The sequence below is a fragment of the Schistocerca serialis genome, chromosome 2 (genome assembly GCF_023864345.2).
Source record: "Schistocerca serialis cubense isolate TAMUIC-IGC-003099 chromosome 2, iqSchSeri2.2, whole genome shotgun sequence".
Lineage (NCBI taxonomy): Eukaryota > Metazoa > Arthropoda > Insecta > Orthoptera > Acrididae > Schistocerca > Schistocerca serialis.
Window position 1 is genome coordinate 530,516,200 of NC_064639.1, and position 22,425 is coordinate 530,538,624.

The following is a 22,425-nucleotide window of genomic DNA, read 5'->3' on the forward strand; positions in this document are numbered from 1 at the left end:
CAGGAGGAACAAGACTTTTGGTCAGGTGATTACAGGGTTATAAATACAAAATCAAATAGGGGTAATGCAGGAGTAGCTTTAATAATGAATAAAAAAATAGGAGTGTGGGTTAGCTACTACAAACAGCTTAGTGAACGCATTATTGTGGCCAAGATAGACACAAAGCCCATGCCTACTACAGTAGTACAAGTTTATATGCCAACTAGCTCTGCAGATGATGAAGAAATAGATGAAATGTATGACGAGATAAAAGAAATTATTCAGGTAGTGAAGGGAGACGAAAATTTAATAGTCATGGGTGACTGGAATTCGTCAGTAGGAAAAGGGAGAGAAGGAAACATAGTAGGTGAATATGGATTGGGAGGAAGAAATGAAAGAGGAAGCCGCCTGGTAGAATTTTGCACAGAGCATAACTTAATCATAGCTAACACTTGGTTCAAGAATCATAAAAGAAGGTTGTATACCTGGAAGAATCCTGGAGATACTAAAAGGTATCAGATAGATTATATAATGGTAAGACAGAGATTTAGGAACCAGGTTTTAAATTGTAAGACATTTCCAGGGGCAGATGTGGATTCTGACCACAATCTATTGGTTATGAACTGCAGATTGAAACTGAAGAAACTGCAAAAAGGTGGGAATCAAAGGAGATGGGACCTGGATAAACTGAAAGAACCAGAGGTTGCAGAGAGTTTCAGGGAGAGCATAAGGGAACAATTGACAGGAATGGGGGAAAGAAATACAGTAGAAGAAGAATGGGTAGCTCTGAGAGATGAAGTAGTGAAGACAGCAGACGATCAAGTAGGTAAAAAGGCGAGGGCTAATAGAAATCCTTGGGTAACAGAAGAAATATTGAATTTAATTGATGAAAGGACAAAATATAAAAATGCAGTAAATGAAGCAGGCAAAAAGGAATACAAACGTCTCAAAAATGAGATCGCCAGGAAGTGCAAAATGGCTAAGAGGGATGGCTAGAGGACAAATGTAAGGATGTAGAGGCTTGTCTCACTAGGGGTAAGATAGATACTGCCTACAGGAAAATTAAAGATACCTTTGGAGAGAAGAGAACCACTTGTAGGAATATCAAGAGCTCAGATGGCAACCCAGTTCTAAGCAAAGAAGGGAAGGCAGAAAGGTGGAAGGAGTATATATAGGGTTTATACAAGGGCGATGTACTTGAGGACAATATTATGGAAATGGAAGAGGATGTAGATGAAGACGAAATGGGACCTATGATACTGCGTGAAGAGTTTGACAGAGCCCTGAAAGACCTGAATCGAAACAAGGCCCTGGGAGTAGACAACATTCCATTAGAACTACTGATGGCCTTGGGAGAGCCAGTCATGACAAAACTCTACCATCTGGTGAATAAGATGTATGAGACAGGCGAAATACCCTCAGACTTCAAGAAGAGTATAATAATTCCAATACCAAAGAAAGCAGGTGTTGACAGATGTGAAAATTACCGAACTATCAATTTAATAAGTCACAGCTGCAAAATACTAACGCGAATTCTTTACAGACGAATGGAAAAACTGTTATAAGCGGACCTCGGGGAAGATCAGTTTGGATTCCGTAGAAATGTTGGAACACGTGAGCCAATACTAATGTTACGACTTATCTTAGAAGAAAGATTAAGAAAAGGCAAACCTACGTTTCTAGCATTTGTAGACTTAGAGAAAGCTTTTGACAATGTTAACTGGAATACTCTCTTTCAAATTCTGAAGGGGGCAGGTATAAAAACATGGAGCGAAAGGCTTTTTACAATTTGTACAGAAATCAGATGGCAGTTATAAGAGTTGAGGGACATGAAAGGGAAGCAGTGTTTGGGAAAGGAGTGAGACAGGGTTGTAGCCTCTCCCCAATGTTATTCAATCTGTATATTGAGCCAGCAGTAAAGGAAACAAAAGAAAAATTCGGAGTAGGTATTAAAATTCATGGAGAAGAAGTAAAAACTTTGAGGTTCGCCGATGACATTGTAATTCTGTCAGAGACAGCAAAGGACTTGGAAGAGCAGTTGTACGGAATGGACAGTGTCTTGAAAGGAGGATAAAGATGAACATCAACAAAAGCAAAACGAGGATAATGGAATGTAGTCAAATTAAATCGGGTGATGCTGAGGGAATTAGATTAGGAAATGAGACACTTAAAGTAGTAAAGGAGTTTTGCTATTTAGGGAGTAAAATAACTGATGATGGTCGAAGTAGAGAGGATATAAAATGTAGAGTGGCAATGGCAAGAAAATCGTTTCTGAAGAAGAGAAATTTGTTAACATCGAGTATAGATTTAAGTGTCAGGAAGTCGTTTCTGAAAGTATTTGTATGGAGTGTAGCCATGTATGGAAGTGAAACATGGACAATAACTAGTTTGGACAAGAAGAGAATAGAAGCTTTCGAAATGTGGTGCTACAGAAGAATGCTGAAGATAAGGTGGGTAGATCACGTAACTAATGAGGAGGTATTGAATAGGATTGGGGAGAAGTTGGGGAGAAGAGAAGTTTGTGGCACAACTTGACTAGAAGAAGGGATCGGTTGGTAGGACATGTTTTGAGGCATCAAGGGATCACAAATTTAGCATTGGAGGGCAGCATGGAGGGTAAAAATCGTAGAGGGAGACCAAGAGATGAATACACTAAGCAGATTCAGAAGGATGTAGGTTGCAGTAGGTACTGGAAGATGAAGAAGCTTGCACAGCATAGAGCAGCATGGAGAGCTGCATCAAACCAGTCTCAGGACTGAAGACCACAACAACAACAAATTTTAAAATAACAAAAGTAGCTCTAAAATTTTGATCACTTAATTTAGGAGTGTCATGTTATAATAATGTATTACTTTTCTACTCCTTTTCTTTCCTATTACAATTGCATCATAAATCACTTCTCTGAAATCTTCTATATTTTCATCTTTGACTTTGTGTAAATTTTTTAATGGAGTTATTTGTTATTTATACTTTTCTTTTACATCTTCCATAATTATATGTTCTCGAATTGATGGTAAAACATGTTGAGTATCTCATTTCTGAAACTGTTCTGGTTTTATCTTTTCTAGATTTGAAAATTAAACAATAAAGATCTCATTCATTGTAACAAAGTTGGTTTTTCATTTCCTTTCAAAACCTCGAAATTGGAGTTGTTTACCTTTTCTAATGTAATAGTATTTTCATAATCAAAATTTTTACATGTTTTATCTATTTTTTATATTCTAAAAGTTTAACAATATCTTTCGGTTTATACTATGGAGCAGCTGCATGAGGCGTCTGTTCTCCATGTCAGGAGTGGCCTTTCCTCTTGCTGGCAGTAGCTCTAAAATGACTGGTGACAAGCTAAGTGACGAGCTGTCAATAAAAATTCTGTCAAATGTTTATGGAAATGTTGTCTTCTGGATCCAGTAGAAAGGCTAGGGTGTCCCCTGTAGGCGACGCGCGTTGGCATGGCCCGGTCAGTGTGAGAAATACGCAAGGATTAACATTGCACAGGCAGGGACAGCTAAACAAGCTGGCCCTTACATCCCATCTTGCAACACCCAACGTCGGCACCATGACTGGACGGTACAACGAACTATCTAAAGCACTTGAAACCCGACACATAGACATCTATGCAGTGCAAGAAACATGGTGGAGTGGAAACAAATCGTATGACATTGGATGCAGTTACAAGTTGATGTATAAGGGCATACGCGGATCAACTAGTGGCGTTGGCATTATAGAGTCATCCAAGTTAGACAATAATATCTCTGAAGTGCAAAGATATAATGATCATGTGATGAAGATTGTGTACATCACAGATGGCAGAAAAATCCACTTTTTCAGTGCTTATGCTCCACAAACTAGCCAAGCAACTTCCATCAAGGACGCCTTTTGGAGGATGCTTGATGCAAAGACTGCTGAAGTACCCCCAGAAGATTACATCATCATCACTGGTGATCTGAATTGGCACATATGGTGCAGAAAGGAAGAACATACCGCTCACAGTGGGCATGGATTCGGAGAAAAGGATGACGAAGATCAGCATATTCTCGATTTCTCTGAAGCTCATAACCTGGCAATTGCGAACACATGGTTCAAAAAGCATGACTCACATCTAATAACATATTACAGTGGCATTAACGCCACGCAGATCGACTACATCCTCGTGAGATGCCGTGATCTCAAAGATGTGCTTGATGCACAGGTCATCCCCTATGAAACAGTTGCGACACAACACCGTCCATTGATCTGTAAGCTAAGAACCAAGCTGCCAACAAACAAGCACATAGATTGCACTGGACCTGTGAGAACCAGTTGGTGGAAATTCAAGAATAAGGAAGCCGCCATCATAGCCCGAATTACTTTGTCACCAATTACCACAGTTGAAGAAAGCTGGGAGAAAGTGAAAGAGTCTGCTCAGGAAGCTGCACATGGAAATCTTGGGACAACACAACCAGGACGACAGGAATCGATAGGGATACATGGCATTGGAATGACACCATCAAAGACGCGGTACACACAAAGAGACCATTGTATCATGAATTGCTTGCCGATAAAACACTGGAGCAATGGAACGCATACAGAACACCCAAAGAGATGCAAAACAGGCTATAGCAGCAACCAAATCCTCACGTTATGCTGATCTATACGCAAAAGTTGACACACGTGAAGGAGAGCAGGACTTACATCGACTCGCTAAAGCAAGACATCACAATTCAGAAAATGCTCATCGGTTCTACGGAGTCAGTGATGGGACCAGTAATCTGCTAGTTGACTGGAAGGAGGCCAGAGAACGATGGCGCAGCTACTTCAAGAAGATCTCAGCAGAAGAGTCCCCCATCCACCAATACCCACCGGCAATGCTGTTGAAGGGCCCATAAGAGAAATTGCAGTTGAAGAGGTCAAGACTGCTTTGAGGAAAATGAAGCCTGGAAAATCCACTGGCCAAGATGACCTTCCAGCGGAGTTATGGTGTTCCCATCATTGGAAGGCAGCCGAATGGTTAACGGAACTCTTCAACAAGATCACTAATGAGGGACAGACATCAACTGATTAGCAGCAGAGCGTCACCATGCCTATCTTTAAGAAGAAGGGAAATCCTGCTGAGTGCACCAAATACCGTCCAATTCGACTTCTCTGCCATGCCATGAAAATCTTTGAGCATGTTCTGGACCAAAGAATCCATGAGATCACACAGATTTCCAGAAACCAAGCTGTATTTGTGAAGAACTGTGGCACAACTGATGCGATTCATGCTGAATGACTATTAGTAGAGAAACATCATGAGAAAGCCAATCCGCTGCATCTAGCATTCCCAGATCTCGAAAAGGCCTTTGATCGGGTGCCACACAGTCTCATCTGGCTAGCACTTCGACAGCATAGTGTGCCAGAGCAGCCTATTAACTGGTCGCACTTACTTTATACACAGCCAACAACTTATGTCCATACAACCTTAGGACTATCCAAGGACTTCCCCATCACAGTCGGCATCCATCAAGATTCTGCATTATCACCATTTCATTCTCGTAATGGACAGTGTGAGAGCTGACCTGCACTGGCCATTACCATCGACCCTACTTTATTCTGACGACGTGATGCTGGCAGCAGGAAACAAGCTTGATCTGCAGAGCCTAACTCAAGAATGGAGTGACCAGTTTGCACAACACGGTTTGCGCCTTAATTTCAAGGAAACCGAAGTGGTCATCAACAGAACACAGGCAGCCTAGATGAAGTGGCAAACAACAACCGGACTTACTTGCGACCCCAGGACGAAAGATAATTTAAAATAAAAAATCTATCGCACTGTTATCCGACCCATCGCCTTGTTAGGTTGTGAGAGCTGGCCGACTATAGTTGAGACAGAAAGCCGACTAAGTGTAATGGAAACTAAGACGCTAAGACGGAAAGCTGGCCTCACTAACTTAGATCACGTTTCTAATGACAGCATTAAGAAACAGTTTGGTGTTGCACCGATCCAACACAAGATGAGTGAGAGTCGTCTTCGATGGTTTGGGCATGTTTTACGGGCCAGTGCTGACTCTATTACCAAGGCAGGTTACACGCTTAAAGTCGTCAGCAGTAGACGCAACGTTGGGCTGATACAATTCATAAAAACCTTAAATGCGTGAACATCCACCCAGATGCAGCCCGTGTTAGAGCGAAATGGAGACAACGCACCCATGTAGCGGACCCTGCAGGCACGCAGGCAAACGCTTAAGGATAAGAAGACTCTGTTTTATGTAGATAGCGTCTTTCAAATGATATTCTTATAGATTTTAAAAGCATTTTGAAATTTGCTCCTTAAATCTTGTTACCATGTCTTTTTCTATATTGTAATTCTTTTGGCTGAAGAATGGGACATTGCACTGCTGGCAACCCACCCCTCACTCATATGGTGCGAGGGAGATAAAACAACAAGAAAGAAAAAAAAATTGTCAATTGTCTGTTCTCACGTGAAACTAAATATTTTTTAAATGTGACATACATAGATCACCGATGCAACTATAAGTAATGCAACAGAAATTATAATATGCAAAGTGTACCGGTGTTAAGTGAGTGGTTTTAACTTCTTACTCTGATAGTATTGTTATAACATGCATCTGAAAATAGCCATAGGCCAATACCGGCCAGTAATGCTATGTAATACATGATGAAAGAAAGGTCATCTCACGTAAAGGATTTGACTGCAAACGATGAAAAATTAAAATGTTTTTATCACCTAAATTTTTATTACAAGTTAAAAAATTCTTTTTTTGCAACACTGCTTTCCGTGCCAGTCTACTTCGGTCATCGTCAGTTATTTTGCTGCCCAAATAGCAAAACTCATCATCCACTTGTATTGGCTCAATTCTTAATCTAATTCCTTCAGTATCGTCTGATTTAATTCGATTACATACCATTACCCATGTTTTACCTTTGTTGGTTTTCATCTTACAACCTCTTTTCAAGACACTATCCATTCCGTTCAAGTGAATTTCCAAGTCTTTTGCTGACTCTGACAGACATGCAATATTATCGACAAATCTTAAGTTTGTAGTTATTTTCTTGAACTTTAATTCCCTTTCCAAAGTTGTTCTCAGTTTCTTTTATTGGTTGCTCACTGTGAAGATTGAATAAGATCGGGGATAGACTACAAGCCTGTCTCACCTTCTTCTCAACTCCTGTTTCCCTTTCATACCCCTCGACTCTCATTAACAGCCGTCTGTTTTCTGTACAACTTGTAAATAACCTTTCACTCCCTGTATTTTATGCATGTTGCCTTCAGAATTTCAATGAATGCATTCCAGTCAACATTTTAAAGCTTTCTGTAAATCTACAAATTCTATAATAAATAAATAAATATTGTAGAACAAAAGCAATCTGGTGCTTTTCATTTATTAATTCTATAAACGTAGGTTTGCTTTCTTCAGTCTATCTTATAAGGGAAGTCGTTCCCACATTTATCCGGAGTCCAAACTGATCTTCTCCGAGTTTGGCTTCTAACAGTTTTTTCATTCTTCTGTAAACAATTCGAGTCAGTACTTCACAACCGTGAGTTATTAAACTGAAGGTTCGGTAATATTCACATCTGACAGCAAGTACCTTCTTTGGAACTAAGATTATTACATTCTTTTTAAAATCTAATGTTATTTCCCTTGCTCACGTATCTTGCACACCAAGTAGGACAGTTTTGTCGTGGCTGGCTCTCCCGAGTGCTCAGTAATTCTAAAGGAATGTCTTCTACACCAGGGGCCTTATTTCAACTTAGCTCTTTCAGTTCTCTGTCAAATTCTTCTCGCATTAACGTATATCAACTCCATCTACTTCCCCTTCTCTTTCTATGGTTTTGTTTCAAATTCGTTTCCCTTGTATCGCACTTCTATGTATTCCTTCCACCTTTAAGGTTACCCTTTTTTGCTTTGTTCTGGTTTGCCATTATAGCTCTAGTGCCACTGCCACACATTTTAAGTGCGTATGCATTATCGCTATGTAAGCCACTTATGTAAGGTATGAACTATTATAAATTACATGATCACCACCAGCCCAAGTCCTTTTTTACCCAGTAAAGGTCAGACTTAAATGGAAAATTTTGTATGACTACACAATGAAAATTAAAAGGCCTTAAATTAATCCACTCAAGTTATGCGAAACCAAATCACGCAATCACACGATAAGGTATGCAGCAAATAAATAAAACGGGACTGTGCACTGCAATGGTGAGGACTCAATCGCAGATTATGTTTCATTGCTATCTTCGCCACCTTGTGCTGCTTCGAAAAACAACACTGAGATATTTTGAGAAAACATATGCATTCGGCCCACTATATTTTGCAATGAAGGTGACTGTGTGGTAAGTCAGAAAGGATACGGCGCGACATACGATATCAGTTTTCAATGATAACATTTATTTTTCAATTCACATTTGAGAAGCAAGGTGGAACGTCCTACCTCAATAGCCGGCTGGTGCCTGAGCATAAAACAAGTGAGCAGGTCAACTTAAAATAACGCAACTTTGTACACCTTAATTAATCGTATGGACGGTGAAAGGAACGTACAGCTTCATGCGCTCAGCTTGGATTCACAGAAGACGATAAAGATCGCAGAGAAATTAACTATCAACATAAGCTTGCAATTACGGGAAAGTGATTTATATCGACTGAAAAAGTTTTACTCATATAAGTGCCCACAATATATGACGAAACGGAAAGAACACATGGGTGAATAAATCACTCATCGAGCACACCTTAGTCAAAGCAGATAAAAATCAGGAAATCACTCAATAAAGAGTACAGGATTACACAGGTTAAATTATATCTTGAAGAACATCGAACAGATCAACGAGGGCTGGGCAGCTGGGTCACTCAACAAGTGGTCCCCAGAAGCAAAAGGGGTAAATAAAACATCCCAAAACCACGAAAATATAGGTGCTCAAATAAAAAGTTAGATGCCGGTCATTCAATCTAACTAGGATCACGCGGTGTAATATAGAAACTAGAGCTGAGGACTCATTGAACAAGGAATACGTGGCTCAGGTGTAACTAAGCACAGGTGGAAATCGGTGTATCTAAGCACACTATAATCTGCGGCAGGAAAAGACCGATAAACTAGAATAGCAAGAAACACTGGCACACAAAGACACAATTACTTTCACATTAACACAAGGTAAAAGATCGCTCTAACTTGGCCTACTCATTACGCGGAGAACACTCCACATAACAGTGTTCCAAAGGAACAGAACAAACCCAGAATACTGAACAAATCGAATTCCCTAACATCAGTGAAGCATTATTCCTTTAACTGAAAACATCCTGGAAGAAAAAGATAAAACGCTTCCGTCAGGCTGAAGAACTTATACATTCACAACAACATTAAAGCAGGGAGACGGCCCTTCAGAACTACGAACCGAACTCACCAACAGCCAGCACTGGAGTGCCTTCTGAGAAGTAGCACCCAGAGAAACGCGCAAGTGAAACGGAAAAGACCAGATGGGTCGTTTCAGCCACCAACATAACAAACAGACAAGGCACACACACACACACACACACACACACACACACACACACACACACACACACATACATTAATACTTGTTCCATAGATCATGAATACGACATTTCGCAATTATGTGGAACGTGTCACTTTAAGTTTTCTGTACACACACACACACACACACACACACACACACACACACACAATGGAGATAGACCTCTTTGCCCAGTCTAAGGAACATTAAATTGATTACCCTGTACCATCAGCAGCCGGAAAGCATACCTTGTTAACCCGAAAAGACGCAAATACTCTCTCAGTCTTCCACAGAGAAGACAAGGTAAAGAAGGAAACATGATAATATAGGATGTTATTCCACAAATATGGACATGGATTACTCTGGACAAGCTATTAAATTACACAGTATATAAAAACTCTGAGGCAGAGCTCAAGCTGCTAGCACCAAAACGCCGTATAATTATTGAGTTTATTTCAATCCAACTGCTCAGTCTTTCTAGGCCAGTTTAAAGAAGTACACCGGGGGTAAATGGAGCAGAAAATGAGACGGAAAAAAGTTAAAATTGGTCAAATATTTTATAATATGATCCTATAGAGACGTTTCAGCTCATGACGCTTCTCTTTTAAGTTTCCTGTAGGCAGCATCTGTCTTTCCTCTCTTTATACACGTTTCTGCATTCTTGCATTTCTCATCTAGCCATTCTGCTTTGGTATTTTGCACTTTCTGTTAATCTCATTTTTAAGACGTCTGTATTTTCTTTCGCCTGCCTCTAGACTTGTACGCACATAATGAAGTGACTCCTCGAGTCTCAACAAGAATTTGACCAAAACAATTACAAATGACAGACCTCAGGACTCACTTGTTGAGCCTGCGTTCTGGAAATCAGAATCCAGAAGTACTTTAGAATAAAGAAAAACTAATTGGACCTAACTGCACATGCTGATGTTCTCCTTCTATCTGTCACTCGTAACAAGAAACTGTAATCAAGAAACGAAGGTGGAAGTTCTACTGGATGCAGTTCAGGGATGTTTCAGACTACACGAACTTTCTATTACACCTCAAAAGTCTACCTATATAATGTTGAAAGGCAGATTAATATACAACCATTATCCTCAACGTACTTAGTTTCCTTACTCCCGCCGTCATTTTTAGGCAAGGAGAGGCATGCTACAGAGTGGTGCGGCAACAGTGGTCGTAGGAAATGTGGATAGGAGCAGAAATGATTAGTGAATGAATTAACAGAACAAACAGATGATCTGCTTAACTTGTATTCCTCCAAGTGAACAAAGACTCATTACAAATAAGCAGCAAGAGCTAGAGTCCAGCCCATATAATAGCAAATGGGACGAGACTCGCTGTCCTATGCATGAACGAAGGGTCGTAGCGTACCAGCTCCAAATGCACACTCCCCATGTCGTGGAGCTCGTTAAAGGCGCTGCAGTCTGGAACCGCAAGACCGCTACGGTCGCAGGTTCGAATCCTGCCTCGGGCATGGTTGTTTGTGATGTCCTTAGGTTAGTTAGGTTTAACTAGTTCTAAGTTCTAGGGGACTAATGACCTCAGCAGTTGAGTCCCATAGTGCTCAGAGCCATTTGAACCATTTTGGAGCTCGTAGTCCGGAGCCCGTGGAGGCGCGGTTCAGTGGGCGTGGTCTGCCCGAACTCGTGCGACCGCTGTCGCCGTCGAACGGAACTTCCAGTTCCATTACCAACTTAACGACGCCCATGGGGTGGTATCGATACGAGATACCACAATTTCCACTGTATCTAACTTCAATCCCTTCATTTCTATTTACAAGTTAGCTAACCTACCTGCTCGCTTAAGGTATCTAACAGTCCATAATCCGAGCTATACAACGCCAGGTTTTCCTTTTTTCTGAAGATGATATCCATTTTATTAGTCACCACCTGGAGATCCAAATAGAGGATTGCTTTAACTCCTGAATATTTTATCCAAGGCGGTGCCATATGGTTGTAATGTAATAAAATAAAAAGTATTTGTGACTCTTTTTCTTTGCTATCAGTGTTATGTAATAGAATGAATACGAGCCGTGACCTATATAAAAAAAGAAACACATATTAATGCAATGGCTCAGCATAAAAGAGAAATAACTAATGTAGGAATATTATTAACAGAGTAATATGTTGTTTAATTTAGCCCGACGTGTATAGGCACTCAGTAAACTGGCTCAGTTCTCAGGGTAGTTGCGTAATCGTCGATGATTAATCGTCCTCTTCTTATTTACCCAAAACTACAGATGTTATTCCATGCTCCTGAGAAGTCGTGTGCTTATTGCACCAGGGAATATTTGTCAAGTCTGCTCGATGTACACTACTGCAATACGTAACTTAACATCGTGGTTTCGTCACGATTCCCCAATATAAGATAACAAGAGTAGCATCCACAAATGAAATCCTATAATGGAACTGGAATCCTGTGACCAGACCTTTTCTGCCTGGCTTGTTATCTCGTTAAAGAAGATCTGTAAGTAAAATTGTTAAATTACTAGTAGCTGTCTCCGGTGTCGTGGGATCTGAAAGAAGGTTAATTGTCCTAACCGACGGCACGTCTCGTAGATGCACTAAAAGAAAAATGTTAAAGATTTTTCTAAGATGGCGCCTAACAATGAAAATTCTTTGTTAAGGTCCATATCTATTTAAGACAATCCAGGTATCAGACTACCAATTGATTGACCACATACACAAATCCTTTTGACAAAATAACCATTATATTTTTCGGGTTTTAAGTACAACTTACATTATCAGCTGGTACAGCAAGATGAGCTTCACACAAGAACGTCCTCTTAGGTCAGAATCCAAGCAGATAAGATAAGTGAAAGACAAAGGAAAGATAGTTCATGCATATAAGCGCAAGAGTCCATGGAATAACATGTCCATTGTAGTTCTATCTCTTCTTCTTTGGCGTACTTGTCGATTATTTATAAAATTTATCGTAATATTTGGTTTACATTTCTTTAAACCCAAGTCCACCCAGGAGAAACAGTACATGGTACAGCTGCATGCCCTTGGATGATATAACAACAGCTGTAGCTGCTTTTTACTTTCAGCAATGCCACAGTACCAAAATTACAAAACAATTTTGGTCTATTTCGGTGTTATTCATCTTCGTGTATAGATGATAATTCACTAAGGTGTTTCATTGATGGTATATAGTTCAAATGTAAAGTAGTTTGTTTTCTCTTTTTGGTGGGAAGGGGTGTGGGTTGGGGAGTGGGGGGGGGGGGGGGGGGAGTAGGAGACAAGCATGACACTTCGATTACTCTATGTTTGACATTCACACTGGGCGCGGGCAAAGGACGTATATTTTGTGCTTACAGTGGATTATGTATTGGTCCTGTAGTGTGCTGACTTCGACATCAGTGCAGTTGTCGAAAGAGTTGTTTCTAATAATTTGTTTCTTTGTAAGTAGCACCACTGGTTTTCGATGTGGTCTTGGATCACTTTATGCACTTCTTTGTTTTGGTTGAGTTAGACTGTCACAAACGAGTGTGGAATTGAAACTGCATAATTTCGAAATCGTTCGAGTGAATAAAACAGGGTGAATAGGCCTAAAAGAGCTGAAAGGATCATCCAACGACATTATATTAATGACTACTGAAAAGGCTGGCTGCCTCTCTTCAAGAAGCATACTTTAGTCTGACTTCTCCACATATTAAGCTACTCAAGGCATCCCCCTTCCGTAAGGTCGATGAACCGTGCGGAGAAAGAGGGGCTAGACAACATATGTGCAGGCAACAATAATATTAGCATCCAAAAATGACAATCTACGAGCGTATTACGGTAAACTTGTCTCAACCCTTCTGTTATACTGCGGAAGGTAACAGCGAAAACCGTACTTTGAGGGATGATAATGAGGCCACAGGTCTGACTTATTTCACGGCTGTATTATTTTGGCTCTTAATTAAACGTTCAGGTGTTTTTCTCACTAACAGTCACTACAATTTGTACGAAATGCTATAGAATTGTATTTAATATTTTCGTGATTTAATATCGATAAAACTACTTGAAGTGTTTTTTAGATAACAGAACTGATTACAGATGTAGTATGTTATCGATACATACAGGGATTTGCACCCATCTAATAGGGCACTGTTGGAGAACAGGGTTGTACATGCAGTACATTCTTAGGGAATAAAGATTCAAGTAGCAGGTGGCATGGATACAAGCTCAAGTGCAGACATCTTCTGACATAGTCATTTAAGAAATTCACTTCTACAGAACTTACATTTCTCTGTAATGCTAAGGGGATTATGTTGCAACAAGTATTTCCTCAGAATGAGTAGCAGGTAGCTATAACATAAACTTATTTTGAATACTTGCAGAACATTCGGGGAAAGTGTTAGCTATGGAATCAAACAACTGGAAGACCCGCCTGTAAGCGTAACTAAGGGGTACTGTGTTGAAAAATTATCACAAAAATATCTTTATATGTATTTTCCTCAAATAAATGTTAGTCACGATGTAGAAGATGCGCTGTGTGATATAAATAAGACTCTTACCAACTATGATCTAAACAGTATTACTATGCATGGTCCACGATAGCTTTAAAGCCATTGCTGATGAAATATTCAGTGAAATGTTAACCGCTGCAGCACAACCAAGCAGACAGAATGAGACTTTAAGAAACTGCTGACACAATTAATTTGTCAGAAGGTCAAGGGAAAAAATAAATATTTAATTACTAGTTACTTGCAGTAGAAATTGTTTATACAGAACAGCATACAAGGCGGAGTTTCACGAGAAGAATACCTGCTTGTCAACACTTGCGTAGAGATCGTAGGTAATGACTTACGGAGTCACACGTGCTGGGCTATCGCAGCGCTATGCGGTCGGTACAGTCAGCAGCGCCACACAACATCTGAATAATCTTGCCACGCAGGAGCGCATCGGACAAACTGAAAATGTAAAAACTGTTGGCGAGATAACACTGCAGAGAAAACAAAAAACCTTTAACCCCCTTATCATATGGACAGTGTTTTATAAACTGCTGAGTCGCTGACATCAGTAATGTCCGATATGTAAAAATCCACAACTGCTTATCTGCTTGCAGCCGACACTTGTGAGTCATCTTTAAGAATGAGAAACTGACGTGCGCAGGGAGATAAAACGTTTTCATGCCCACTGCAGGTTAGTTACGCTATATGGATTTGAGTTATTCGCGGCGATGGAACTTGTCATTATATTCCATTTGTTGACTATCACCTCATCGCAGCCATACAGTTATGCGTTGGCTGGAAAGAACGGATCTGCAAAGGATCCAGAGGATCGCCCAGAATTGAGAGATCGTAGGAGAATACGCGAAGGAACTTGCCCCCCTTCTTGCAGCGGTGTACCGTAGGTCTCTAGAAGAGCGTAGCGTTCCAAAGCATTGGAAAAGGGCACAGGTCATCCCCGTTTTCAAGAAGGGACGTCGAACAGATGTGCAGAACTATAGACCTATATCTCTAACGTCGATCAGTTGTAGAATTTTGGAACACGTGTTATGTTCGAGTATAATGACTTTTCTGGAGACTAGAAACCTACTCTGTAGGAATCAGCATGGGTTTCGAAAAAGACGATCGTGTGAAACCCAGCTCGCGCTATTCGTCCACGAGACTCAGAGGGCCATAGAAACGGGTTCCTAGGTAGATGCCGTGTTTCTTGACTTCCGCAAGGCGTTCGGTACAGTTACCCACAGTCGTTTAATGAACAAAGTAAGAGCACATGGACTATCAGACCAATTGTGTGATTGGATTGAAGAGTTCCTAGATAACAGAACGCAGCATTTCATTCTCAATGGCGAGAAGTCTTCCGAAGTAAGAGTGATTTCAGGTGTGCCGCAGGGGAGTGTCATAGGACCGTTGCTATTCACAATATACATAAATGACCTTGTGGATAACGTCGGAAGTTCACTGAGGCTTTTTGCAGATGATGCAGTAGCATATCGAGAGGCTGTAACAATGGAAAATTGTACTGAAATGCAGGAGGATCTGCAACGAATTGACGCATGGTGCAGGGAATGGCAATTGAATCTCAATGTAGACAAGTGTAAAGTGCTGCAAATACATAGAAAGAAAGATCCATAATCATTTAGCTACAATATAGCAGGTCAGCAACTGGAAGCAGTTAATTCCATAAATTATCTGGGAGTAGGCATTAGGAGTGATTTAAAATGAAATGATCATGTAAAGTTGATCGTCGGTAAAGCAGATGCCAGACTGAGATTCATTGGAAGAATCCTAAGGAAATGCAATCCGAAAACAAAGGAAGTAGGTTACGGTACACTTGTTCGCCCACTGCTTGAATATTGCTCAGCAGTATGGGATCCGTACCAGATAGTGTTGATAGAAGATATAGAGAAGATCCAACGGAGAGCAGCGCGCTTCGTTACAGGATCATTTAGTAATCGCGAAAGCGTTATGGAGATGATAGATAAACTCCAGTGGAAGACTCTGCAGGAGAGACGCTCAGTAGCTCGGTACGGGCTTTTGTTGAAGTTCCGAGAACATACGTTCACCGAGGAGTCAATCAGTATATTGCTCCCTCCTACATGTATCTCGCGAAGAGACCATGAGGATAAAATCAGAGAGATTAGAGCCCACACAGAGGCATACCGACAATCTTTCTTTCCACGAACAATACGAGACTGGAATAGAAGGGAGAACCGATAGAGGTACTCAAACTACCTTCCGCCACACACCGTCAGGTGGCTTGCGGAGTATAGATGTAGATGTAGATTGACAAAAATCGAAACGAGATTGATTCCCCATTGTTCTATGAAAATATTCAGACCTATTGCGCAGCGTCTGTAAACTCGCTTCAGTGTGCTGTGAGTGCGAGTGAGGGACTTTCTTGTGAGTAATATTCACACCACCTGAGAGTATGTGTGTTTGTTTGGAGCTTATGGACGCTCAGTACCGTGGCTGTCAGCGTCCTTACACATATTAAAAGAAATGAGAGTGGAGAAAATGACTAAAATTGTTGTCACACAGTGAGGAGGAAGCATATAAAATGACAGTCATTCACTCACTCTCACATCAGTTTCTTTAATCTAGGTTATCACTCTCTCTCACTCGCCTTAAGACAACAGGGAAAGAATGAAAAGTGCTATATATGGGATTAAAACAGAAATAAAACCATGGAGGAGCTAAAAGAAAAGCATGGGGAAACGTGACTGGCTGAGCACTTACAAAAAAATTGGGAGAGTCAGTCATCCTGTTAACACACTAAGAACATCTCCCTGAAATAGAACCTTAAAACTCACACCACGCTCGTTTCAACGCCACTTAAAACAGAGAGTAGATCTATTGGTAAATCTTCTAGTGCCCTTCAGTCGAAAAACAAAAAAAAAGTTTAATAAAATATAGTGCTCAGTGATCTGTTCGCCACAAGCACGACACATTGGATGGTCCTCTCGCCAGAACAAGAAGGCATGCATCGTAGGGCTGTGGCCTATGCGAAGAGGAGTAAGGAGGACCTCGTCTCGCCGATGTGGCAGGAAGGAGGTACGCCTTGTACGCGTCGTGGACTTTATTAGACGGAGCTTATTGTCTTTCACTTCCAGTCCCTCATCCTCCCATCGATGCAACACTCTGTATTTCAACAGCGAGGCTATAGCATGCAAGGGGATAGAACATTGAAATAACTGAGGATCACGACAAGCGTCCTTGGCTGCCAGATCGACTCTTTCGTTCCCTGCAACACTCATGAGTTCTGGTATCCAGCACAGAGACATCTCCCTCTCGAGTCGCTGTAGTTGGAGGAGGGTGGCCAGGACTTTCTTGCCTGCTTTATCTGCTACGTACAAGCGCTGTAGGGAACGAAGGGCACTCAGATAATAGGAGCAGATTAGCAACTACAGAGCTTCTCAGCTGCTCTAGTGCCCGGAAGATCACATATAATTCCGCAAAGAAGACAGTCAGGTCTCGAGGCAATCGGACCTTGAGGACACGTTCTGGCGAACAACAGAGCAACCAACGGAGTCCCCCTGTTTAGACCCATCCATGCGGACAGCTACACAGTTGTCATGTTCATTTAAAATGTCAGAAATTATCGCATTAAATGCAGAAACAGTTCCTATAGCGAACCAAATCTAAAATTACACTGGGCCTCGGCAGTAACCATGGTGGCAAGTGGTTAAAAGCCTGGATTTGGGATTTGTACATGCTACACACCAAGTGACTCCAGCACGCACTGCATGTGGATCCCAAAAGGCGTTGTAAGTCGTGGATGGTTGGAGAAAAGGCGTTCCAGATGTGGAAAAGTAACAGTATGATATGCACGTGGAGCTGTGAGGAACTTACATGCTTGACGCACCATGAGGAGCTGCCGCCGGATGGTGAGTGGTGATTCTGCAGTCTCAGCACACAGACTGGGTAAGGGGCTGGTCCTGTAAGCACCTGTGGCTGGCCTAATCCTCTTATCTACATCTACACACATACTCCGCAAGTTGCCTCACGGAGTGTGGCGGAGGGTACCTTGAGTACCTCTATCGGTTCTCCCTTCTATTCCAGTCTCGTATTGTTCGTGGAAAGAAAGATTGTCGGTATGCCTCTGTGTGTGCTCTAATCTCTCTGATTTTATCCTCATGGTCTCTTCGAGAGATATACGTAGGAGGGAGCAATATACTGCTTGATTCCTCTGTGAAGGTATGTTCTCGAAACTTCAACAAAAGCCCATACCGAGCTACTGAGCGTCTCTCTTGCAGAGTCTCCCACTGGAGTTTATCTATCATCTCCGTAACGCTTTCGCGATTACTAAATGATCCTGTAACGAAGCGCGCTGCTCTCCGTTGGATCTTCTCTCTCTCTTCTATCAACCCTATCTGGTACGGCCCCAACACCGGTGAATATCGACAATAATCTTCAGGTAAGAAGGCCTCACCTATATACACTGTGCATCTATATACTAGACGTGAATGCACAAAAGCCCCATAAAACTGGAGCAGACGTGCCGTGTCTGCTTCCCAAGATCTGTGACTAAGGCACTTAAAGACATTCAGTGCCTTCTGGGTTCTGGCTTTCAGGTCTCTGAGGCGTGGTACCACGATAGTTTGGAGTCAAAAATGAGGCCCAGAAACCTTAATGAGTCTTTAAAATGCAGAATGGTGTCCCTCATACGCAAGTCAGGTAAATTAAAAATACAACTAGAATGATGAAACTTAACGCACACACACTCATCTGCAGAAAACTGAAAACCCATCTTCACAGCTCAGTACAGTTTAAGATGAACAGAAAACAGCAAAATCGTTCACAAATAAGGAGCACTGTACAGGACCCCTTACTGTAGATGTGATACTGTTAATGGCTGTGACAAAGAGGGTAACAGCCACAACACAGCCCTGAGGAACACCATTCTACTGATCAAAACGATCTGGCAGCAAGTCACCAACTCAAGACCAAAAGCGCTCAGACAGGAAGGACCACATGAAAACGGGGAGGTGTCCATGAAAGACCCATTGATGGAGCTTCACGAGAATACTGTCTCCAAATAATGTCATATGTCTTACTGATATCGAAGAATATACCGAGACAGTGATGTTTACATAGGAAAGCCTGCTGAATAGCCACTTTTAGCAGGGTCAGGTTGTTGACAGTGGACCGAATTCTCAGGAACCCACACTGACATCCGCTAAGGAGTTGCTTGGTCTCTAACAACCAGACCAGGCGACGGTTAGCCATTCACTCCAAGGTCTTCCTACGCAGTTTGTTAAGGGGACGCTATGATAACTACTGGGAGACGTGCAGTCCTTTTCTGGTCTGAGGAGAGGTATCAGAATTGCCTTTCTCTAGCAGTTGGGAAAGTTGCTTGTCTGCCATAGAAGATTAAAACATTCGAGGAGGATTTCCTTTGACGCTGCTGGAAAATGTCGAAGCATGCAGTACCGAAATTGGTCGTGAGCAGATGCAGTATCACGAGTCTCAGACAGTGCCAATTCCAGCTCCCATATGGATAAAGGGTAGTTGTAAGACTCAGAATTGTGTGATCCGAAGTCCATCTCGCCCCTCTCTGCAGTTGCACGGTGCATACGAAACGCCAGATCCTGGACGGAATTGGCTGTAGTTGCTGCAAAATGCTCTGCCATCGTCTTAGCGATATATCTGGGCGTTGTTTGGAGACATCCCTATTTCAGCACTGCTGCTACTGGTAAATGACTGTGGGAAAATCCTGCACATAGCTTACCATACTTTTGTAGAACAAGTGGAATGGTTGAGTCCAGGAACGCTTCCCATAACCTTTTCTTGCTCTCCTTAATCACGCGTCGAGCACTGGTTCTCGCAACTCGAAAATCTGTGAGGTTTTTCTGCTGTCGGGCACCATTTAAACCATTGAAGAACCACACATGTGATCCAGATTGCTGAAGAGCATTCATAAGTTCACCAAAGTACAGATTGCTTCCTAAGGTGATCTGAGGACTCTGGTATCGACAGGACACTGGCATGATGGATCGCTCATGTGATGTGGTCTACCCATTCCTGTAGGCTGTCGCAGTGTTCAACACAGGCAGATAGCTGAACAGTGTGCACTTTGCCCTACTCACCATCCATTTCGGTGTCGCCTCTTTTCCATCATTCCTCCATCTAGTAGGTGGATCCATAGTAGAAAGTAGTCGCTGGAATGAAGGTCATGAGTTATTTCCCTCTGAGCTGAGTCCACAAGGGTGAAAGAGCAGAAAGAGTTGTCAGCTGCTGAGAATGACCCAATAGGAGCTGAGGAATGAGTGTGTCTACCTGTGTTGATGCACAGCCCCTGAGCTATCATATGATGTTCTCCAAGACTCGATTTCTGGGGCAAGTATAGTTTGAGCCCCATAATATATTAACAACATTGAAATCACCCAGTAGGAGAAACGGGCAGGGGAGTTGCTCAATAAGACCTGCAAGAACCTCAGAGTCTACTGCATCCTGCGGAGGTAAGTACAGGGAACATATAGTGATCTTTTGACCCACAAGAACTGCAACAGCTACTGCTTGTAGATTCAGTGGAGGCGCGGGGGGGGGGGGGGGGGGGGGGAAGTATAGGCCTCTAGCACAGAGGTGTCAATGGCTTTGAAATGTTTTTTCTATAAACACAAGCACAGGAGCTGTGCCTGTGCCAGGAATTTCAGTTCCTCCAAACGAGTTCTGAACCCAGTCACAATCCACTGTAGCATGGGAAGCATTTGTCATGGGGGGTTACACTTTCACCTTGTCTTTCTGCCGGGGTTGGAAGCCCACAACAAGTGGAGGGCCAACCTTGGGACAAGATGGTTGCCCTGGGCTGACGTCAAATTCTATTGACTCTGAAACAGAAGCAGCAGAACCTTCATTTGAACGACATCAACGTGGTCAAAGGTCTACCGCCTGTTCTCATCTGTGTTGGAAGGTTCCCATTTGCGTTTTTGGTCTGAGACGCTTTGTGGGAAGCAGCAGCAGAACTCCGCAATAGTGGCAACTGTGGCTTTACGGTATATGATGTTCTCAGAGGGGCTATGGGCACTGAAACAACTGCAGCTTGACAAGTGCACTGACAAACGCAGTTACTAGTCCTTGGGGTGTGTCTACTGTGTTGATGCACAGCCCCTGAGACATCATATGATGTTCTCCAAGACTCGATTTCTGGGGCAATTATAGTTTGAGCGCCAGCTCCATTGTGTCAAAGCATTGACTGTCGAAACAGGCTTCTTAAAGGTCGAAGCAAAAGATTTAGTGAATGTGGAAGGCTGCATGGCCTTACAGATGTTCTTCGTCTCATCAGAATGGATGTGTTTCGATGTTTTAATCTCCTGTATCTCCCTTTCTTCAAGGACGACACAGCAGTCCCTACTCCAGACAGGTTGATATCCAGAGCAATTAACATACTTCGCAGGAGAGGAGCAACCAACCTCATTCTGGGTGGCCTCGCCACATTTGCCATAAGTGGCTTCACCCTTATATCCTAAACGGGTGTGCCCAAAATGCAGGAGTGTAAAACAGCACATTGGGTTGGGGACATAGGATCATAAACACAGGCGAAGGAAACCTGCCTTGTTATGCTGTGGGAGTCTCGCACTACTGAAGGTAAGGATGGCTCTGAACACTATGGGACTTAACATCTGTGGTCATCAGTGAAGGTAAGGATGAAGGAGTGACATTTTATTAGATCGCTATTTACCCTTTTCAATACATTTTGCACGTCGACGACCCGTTTTGAGCTCACTCATGTTTGAGTTTCTCCTTGGAAATATCTATCAGATCCCTACACGATACAACACCTTTGCTATAGTTCAATATTTTGTGGAGTTCCGTTTCTACGGAATATTCTCCAAGGCATTTAGCTTTCAGGAGGTTTGTCGCTTGTTGAGAACTACCAGTTTCAACCAATAGTGTTCCATATGCAATCACTTGACAGATTTCAGTGTACCTGCAACACCCTCCAAACCTTCTTCAATATAAAAAGGCAAAACCTTCTCAAAACTGTCCTCTTTCCGTTTCACCATCAAAACACATTCTGACTGGCAGCACGAGTACTGTGACTATTCAGTGACAAATTCTGTGTAAGTTCTGAGTCTGAAGGACTGGGTACACAAGTTCTCTTGATAGACTGGGTGTTGGTAACCTGCCAATGTTCCATCCATTCCGCTGAGAGGAGCAGCTAGGGAGCTGGGGAATTAAAAGTCCACCTAGACAGAGCCCTGCGTGCCTAGCTAAGCCTTGAACAACTGAGGTTCAGCAGGTTCCGCAGATGTTGCTCACTAACGACTGTTCGATGTCAACGGCCATGCGTCTCATTGGTAAGCAGCACGCCTCGAGATTGAGAGGTTTTTAATAGAGGTTTTTTTATCATCCTCGCGATCTGGGCGGTCAAGTCAAGATGGTAAGTCAGATGGTAAACCAGTGCTAAGCAAAGAAGGGAAAGCTGAGAGGTGGGAGGAGTGTATATAGGGTGTATACAAGGGAGATGAACTTGAAAGCAATGTTATTGAAAGGAAAGTGGACGTAGATGAAGATGAGATGGGAG

At 42.2% G+C, this 22,425-nt stretch overlaps 2 protein-coding genes across 8 annotated transcripts in view; one reads left to right on the forward strand and one right to left on the reverse strand.

The window, feature by feature from the left end:
* LOC126457502 (clavesin-2-like) overlaps positions 1 to 22,425 on the reverse strand; it is a 266,825-nt gene that overhangs the window by 189,332 nt on the left and 55,068 nt on the right. For 2 of the 7 annotated variants that reach the window (XM_050093825.1, XM_050093824.1), the window contains exon 1: positions 14,261 to 14,402. The exons of 1 other annotated variant lie outside the window; for it this stretch is intronic. The gene's annotated coding sequence lies outside the window, so the exon portion shown is untranslated. Of the gene's footprint in view, positions 1 to 14,217; positions 14,405 to 22,425 lie in introns of those variants that run through there. 4 more of the 7 variants (XM_050093819.1, XM_050093820.1, XM_050093818.1 and 1 more) reach the window with 4 other exon arrangements.
* LOC126456178 (uncharacterized) lies at positions 3,536 to 4,606 on the forward strand. The gene has a single exon (XM_050091932.1). The coding sequence runs from the start codon at positions 3,536 to 3,538 to the stop codon at positions 4,604 to 4,606; it is 1,071 nt and encodes a 356-aa protein (XP_049947889.1).